This window comes from Carex rostrata, chromosome 6, assembly GCF_964058835.1.
Source record: "Carex rostrata chromosome 6, lpCarRost1.2, whole genome shotgun sequence".
Classification (NCBI taxonomy): Eukaryota; Viridiplantae; Streptophyta; class Magnoliopsida; order Poales; family Cyperaceae; genus Carex; species Carex rostrata.
Genome location: NC_135923.1, coordinates 13,266,186 through 13,273,021, shown reverse-complemented (window position 1 = coordinate 13,273,021; position 6,836 = coordinate 13,266,186). Strand labels below are relative to the sequence as shown.

The 6,836-nt window shown below is 32.4% G+C and overlaps 1 protein-coding gene across 1 annotated transcript; it reads left to right on the top strand.

Annotated features, from left to right (window-relative positions):
- The first annotated feature begins 1,024 nt into the window (after positions 1–1,024).
- Positions 1,025–5,267, top strand: LOC144555643 (MADS-box transcription factor 23-like). Its single transcript, XM_078304043.1, has 5 exons — positions 1,025–1,341; positions 1,575–1,653; positions 3,905–3,966; positions 4,150–4,269; positions 4,468–5,267. Exons 1-5 carry the CDS (start codon positions 1,160–1,162, stop codon positions 4,634–4,636), a joined length of 612 nt encoding a protein of 203 aa, XP_078160169.1. The 5' UTR covers positions 1,025–1,159; the 3' UTR covers positions 4,637–5,267.
- Positions 5,268–6,836: the final 1,569 nt, after the last annotated feature.

Genomic DNA, 6,836 nt, shown 5'->3' with positions numbered 1-6,836 from the left:
CCATCATATATCAAAATAATTCATGAAATATATAATTATTTATCCAAATTTATAGGATTTTTATGATATACAAAATATTGCAAATTTGCGAGATTATAAAAGCATTTTTTTTTTGTTTAGAAAGATATATTATACAAGTAATTTTTGTCAATTACTGACAAATTTCAAGTACTAATATAGATTTTGTACCTGAAAGGTGTATACTATTAATCAGTAGCGGATTTGGGGAACTATGCAAGTATAGGCATTACAAGTATAGGCATAATGCAAAAATAATTTATGAAACTCAAACATATTTAAATCAACTTTAATTGATAAATGGATTTCAGATTTTATTTTTTAAATTGAATTTCTTTGCTTTGGACAATACTCACAATTAGGTTGATATTATGTATACTTAACAAATAAAACATAGAATAGATGATATTGATCAGATTAAGTATTGGGACAGTCTAGAATTCATGCCTTGATCCACTCTTGATATAACAACTGGGCACCTTGAAGAAAACATATAATTAATTGCATACCCAGGGTATTGCACTATAAAAATATATAAAAACTACAATAAATTAATGTATGCTGCATCAATTAATGACGGAAATAATATAGTTAAAACAGTCATTGAGATGGATGTGTAGTTTTATATATATCTCTTGTCCAATTGAGAGCATTTGTTATTTAATTTTTATTTATTTCCTTAAACAATGGGCTACTTTTAGTTTCAGGTGGCTTGTGTGATGCCAACAACCTTGGTCAACTTTGCCATTTGTTTTTTTCTTTACTAACTTGAAAAAGGGTTTCACCTATATAGAAATTTCCGAAATGTATATATTATAAAAACATTGACACTAACTGGACAAATCTTGAAATGGAACTTTAAATCCCCTGAAAAATCCAACTTTGATTTGAACAAAACAGCTGCAATGCCCCTTGGACACGCCAAAGCAATAGAAAACATATAATTATGTGACTCCATCAGAGACCCTTTAATTTCCAATTGTGCACATATAATAAAATTAAGGCCTCAGCAACTCAGAGAAATTCAAACTGGTGCATGTTTTCCCCCTTACGAGCCATTAAAAGGCTCCTCTTCTCCCTCTTATTTCAATAGATTAAAGGTCTATACAGAAAAAGAAAGAGTTAAAGAGGATTATTTGAAATGGGGAGAGGGAAGATAGTGATAAGGAGGATAGACAACACGACGAGCCGCCAAGTGACTTTCTCTAAGAGAAGGAGCGGCCTCGTCAAGAAGGCCAAGGAGTTGTCTGTCTTGTGTGATGCCGAGGTTGGCCTCATGGTTTTCTCCTGCACCGGCCGCCTTTACGAGTTCTCCAGCTCCAAGTGCATACCTCTCTCTTGTCCTATATATCTTTGTAAATTCATGATTTGTTCATATATATACTGATTGTGATTTCAATTTTTCAGAACAAAGATGTTCGTGATAGAAATTCTGAAACAAACAAACATAATTTTAATTAATAGGTTTTGTTTTTAATTCAACCAGTGAATATAATTTATTTAATTTGTTAGTCATTTGACTCATTTGATATAACATCATGCCTGCTTGATTGCAGCATGATGTCTGTGATTGAAAGATATCAGAAGGTAAAAGAAGGACACCATCCTAGCGTAAACTCATCTTTTGAGATTAAGGTACCATATTTAACATGTTAATTTTGATTATCATTAATTATAATACTTTCTACTCAAATCTCGGAGCGTTATTATAGTTCATATATAATTGGAATATAACCATATTTCACAATCAGGTCATATGGTTGTTTCTATACAGTATTTTCCCTTTATCTTCAATTAATTCTAAGTTATGCCAAAAAAATTTTATCCTAGAATCTTGCAATACCATTATATATTGTTTTCTTGATTGTATGATGTTGAGTTGTGAAATCCAACTCCAATTCAATATCAATCATCCAGTTCTGTTTTTACGTATTATTTTCGTATTCACATATCTGGTTTAATTTGTAGGATCATCAAACTGTAAAGTAATCACAGAAATCCACACCTAAATTTCTTAAAAAATAATAATCAAGTTTATTCCGGCTCAACTAACTATTGCACCTTTTGTCATAACTTGTGTTTTGTTATTAGTTACAATAATGTTGCTTATAAAAAACTTGAATACTAAAAAGCGAAGCTAGGTGATTGGTACAACTGTACAAGTACTGACCCAAGCAAACAATTTTCTGTTTTTATAAATAAATCAAAGAAAAGAGAAGCCTATTACTATTTTATTGTAAACTTGCAAACACGTCTAAACGTGTTATCAAAAGCTTATGTCAAGCCATATATTCTAGGTACAGTTTCATACAACAAAATATTGATTCCAATATAACTTACATGAGGATACTGCAAAATAAATCATTTTTGCATAAATAAACTAGGGGTGCAAACGGATCGGATATGGATCGGATAGTGGTAAAACCATATCTGAATGTATCCGCTTTTATTTTCCGGATATGGGTCAGATATAAAACAGATATGTACGAATATGGATCGGATATCGGATATCCGTAAATATATACATACATGTTTTCATAATATGTATTAAACTATATGGTACATATCTACTATTTGAATACGGATAATTGAAATTCAAAACCATATCTATATCCATATCCGCACGGATATTCGAATATTGGATATCCATATGTAATTTTCGGATACAAACGGATAATATCTGATCCGTTTGCACCCCTAATATAAACTGTTGCTTTCATGTTCTGCAAAATAAATTAAATCAGATAAGTACGTTTTGTACATAATACCAAGACTATTTGGACCATACCCAGTTCCTAATTGTTGCAAGATGACATTGCGTATGTTCAATAATATAGGAAATACAAAAGATTTTTAGCCCATGGCTTATCATCAGAAAGGTGAAATAGAAATAAGAAAAAAATTCTGTAAGCTGGTCCCTGTGTGCTAGGCCTATTAATTTAATAAAACTAGGATTATATTTCAGGTTTCACTGAGCAAATAAAAATATGTATTGGAGAAAAAAAAATTTAATTTGAGATAAATGCTATTACATAGAATGTAGCATGGAAATATGTAGAAATCTCGATAGATGATCACACAAAGTAATTACTTTGTTATATTAAATTAGTTAATTCTACACATTAATTGATGAATATTTATTAGTAAATATTTAAATCATTTATAGCCATATGATTATTAGATAATAATTAATAGTTGATCTAATAATTAAAAATACCTTATAACTTGACCTACCTTAGAGACTTGAAAATTCAACCACCTTCATGAAGTATCAAGAGCGTACAATCGAACAATAAGGCCTTCACATTGACCTACTCTCAAGCCTATAATCATTAAATCAAATAAAAGTTGACATAAAGAGATGTTGTGATCTTACAAACCAGGCTAAAGCAAATTAGCCTGCTGACTTGTAATAAGCTTAAACCTAATATATGAAGTCAAATACAGTCAACAGTTCTAATCCGGTATAGTTAAGGCCAAAAAAGGAAAAAAAGAAAGGAAATAAACTTGGCAGGAATTGAGGTCATAACGCTTCACAATGCAATGAATTACCTTCAAAATGCTTTTAAAATTCTTGGTAGTTCAATTAAAGTGCCTCAGAGTACCTGAAATTTGCCCTCTATTCTAAATACTCACACACACAGACACAGATTGAATAAAGGAAAACCATTCTTCCTAAATATGAAATCATAGCCACAACTGGATAATGTGCTTTACATAAGATGCAGCATGCTTAGGTACAGAGAGAATTGCCTGAAATTGTTTCCAATGCAAATGGGGTATTATTTATATTGTTTTTATGGAATCTACTTATAGTATAATGCTTCAACCAATTGATAAATAGAAAAGAATATAACCGGTGTTCTTTCCCTTATTAACTCGCTAGTTCTGGCAGAGGGAGGCCACAAGTTTGAGGCAGCAACTACATAACTTGCAACAAACTAATAGGTACAGTTTCCGCATTTCCTACAAATTATGAAATAATGAAAAAGGTTATGATAATGAGAAAAGAAAACAAAAACAATCATGTTAGAAGTTAAGCAATTTTCAACAGTGCATACACTATTTGAATTTTAATACCATTTCAAAAATTTCAAGCTATATTCATTAATTAAATTAATCCGACTATAGGAAGTTGATGGGAGAGGAGCTTTCAGGACTAAACATCAAAGATCTACAAGGCTTAGAGAGTCGTCTTGAGATGAGCCTAAGATCCATTCGTTCAAGAAAGGTTCAATTTCATTTGCCTAGGTTCATATGAGAATTATACTATTTTCCAGTGGAAAGAATGAATGATGATGACGTTTTTTTTAATTGTGCATCTTTTCCTTCCACAGGATGAACTTATGACCAACGGGATTCAGAAACTAAGCCACCAGGTTCGACTTTACAAATGAAAAGGAAAACAGGAAGACAAAGCTTGTTTGATTAAGACGATAAGTAACATAGTAATTCCTCCATATTAACTTTGTTCTTGCTTTATTTGCAGGGTAGTCTTATTCGCCAAGAAAATATCACACTATACAAGAAATTGAATCAGATATATAAGCAAAATATGGAAATAGAAAAGAAGGTAATAAACACAGACTACTGCAAGCACTTATATGGACCATACTGACTGTTTATATATGTATCTTGTAGATACCAGCACCAAATCTAACCGGCTTATTGCAAATAAGGTACTAACCAGCACAAGATAACAGGCTTATTACTGTTTAGGCAGTGTACTAAGAACAAATCAATTGAATTAAATTTATGATCTCTCAACTCAGAAATATATAAACCCCTAAAATGCTTTCAGACTGAAACATATGATTTACCCAGACTGATAGTACTTTAGCACCTAAGTTCATTGTTACTAAATAAAACTAAAGTTTTAAGTTTTTCTAATGGAAGATGCACTGATATCTACTGACAATTCCACAGGTTAATGGAAATGAAGGAACAATCGATACTGACAAAAGTTCAGTTACTCGTGCAATTATTCCAATTAACCTTGAGATAAGCCCACCTAAAGAGGAAAATATGGATTCAGAAACCAGCGATTCAAATCTATGGTAAATATGCCCTTTGAACTTTGAATTATCTAGAAGCTACAAGAATAATTTCAGAAGCAAAGTTAATGACATAATTGTGCATTTATTTTTGCAGCGCACTTAAATTGCGTTGAGAAGAACACACTATGCAATGAAGCAAAACAGGAAGTTTGTTTGTCACAACGTTTGATGGAATAAAGTGGAAGATTTTACACTACAACAATTTAACAGTGACAAAAAGTTCCTGTGCTTGCTTCTTTGGATTGATTAGTGTTGTGTTTAGAAACAATTAATCATGCCATGATAAGAATTTACCCAATAGTTGTGAACAAAGAAAAATTTTCTTAGTGAAAGAGGTTAGGCCATAATTGATAATTGTGCCCTGGAGACAATTACGGCAGAATGGGAGTTCAATGAGTGGTGAAATTAACACAGACAGCATAGAATGATAGAATTTAAATCTTTCCATGGGATATATACATTTTGAAATCATAGGTAATTAACATAAGAAACTATCAACTTTCAACAAAATATTGCCTACAGTTAGTAATTCATCAGAAAAAAGGTCTAAAACTAAACTTCAAAAAAAATATTAGAGTTGAGTCTTCTACCCAAATTAGCCTCAAAACTCCAATAGAGTCAGCGGATACAGAACAAAATTTTAAATAAACAATTCAATTAGTCGGGAGTTAGCTTCTAACCTTATTATCTTCTCCTATGAGAGAGAGATAGAGGGTGTTTATATCGTAAGCTATTGGGAATTGGTTGGGTTCAGTCGAGGGTTTCTCTTGTACAATTCGTCTATTTACCTTCTTTTTGAGTCTCTTTGCGGGAAGCAGCTTTGAAATTATGCGGTGACAATTTTTCTCCTTTGGTCGTCCCTCTGTACTAATCCGTTTCCTCCCAGGTATCTGACTGACTCAAGCACAAACGGACGGTCCAGATTAATCCCAGGCGGGCCAAAGTCAATCCAGTGCCCATAGAAACTGTATGGGTTCGTTTTGAGATTCGTGTCAGTTAAAAGAACTAATCTTTACCGTCTGTTTGTAATTTCCTTGAGTCAGGTACCTGGGGGGATTAGGTGACAATTAGGTATCTCTTCCTGACATTATTGCAACCGAGAACCGTATGAATTCAGATCCGACCGTGTAGAAAGAGATGAGTCGTCCGTTTTAATTTAGCACAAATTTCAAAGCCATTCTCTATATTTTAACTGATACCGAATTGATTTTGATCCGGCAGTGAACATTTTACACGGTTAGAATCAGTGTAACAAAATGCGGCCTACGCGGTCGCATATGCGTATGCGGTTCTGAACTGCATAGAAAATTAATATGCGGCCGTATATTCGGCCGCATAATTTTGATCACATACCGCATATGATTCGTATACCGCATATGAACCGCATATACCTCATATGATCCGCATATGAACCGCATATGATCCGCATAAAATTCTTCTTGTGAGATTTTTGAATCAGTGGATTTTAAAATACATATGCTTTTATTATCTTGCTGTTGTGTATCTCCATTCTTATATTATGCACGTAGTTGTCCTGATCTTTCAACGACTGAGATTGAAAGATGAATTTTCGAATTGAATATCAACTCTCTAATCACATAATATTTCTTCTTTTGATTATATACATCTATTTTATGTGTAGAAGTTTAAATTTAGTTAAAAACATGCTCGCCACACACACTGCTACATGGTTTATCACATCAAAATTGAATAAATCCTTAGCAATTTGTTTTCTTATTTTTTCTTACAGCTATCTTATAT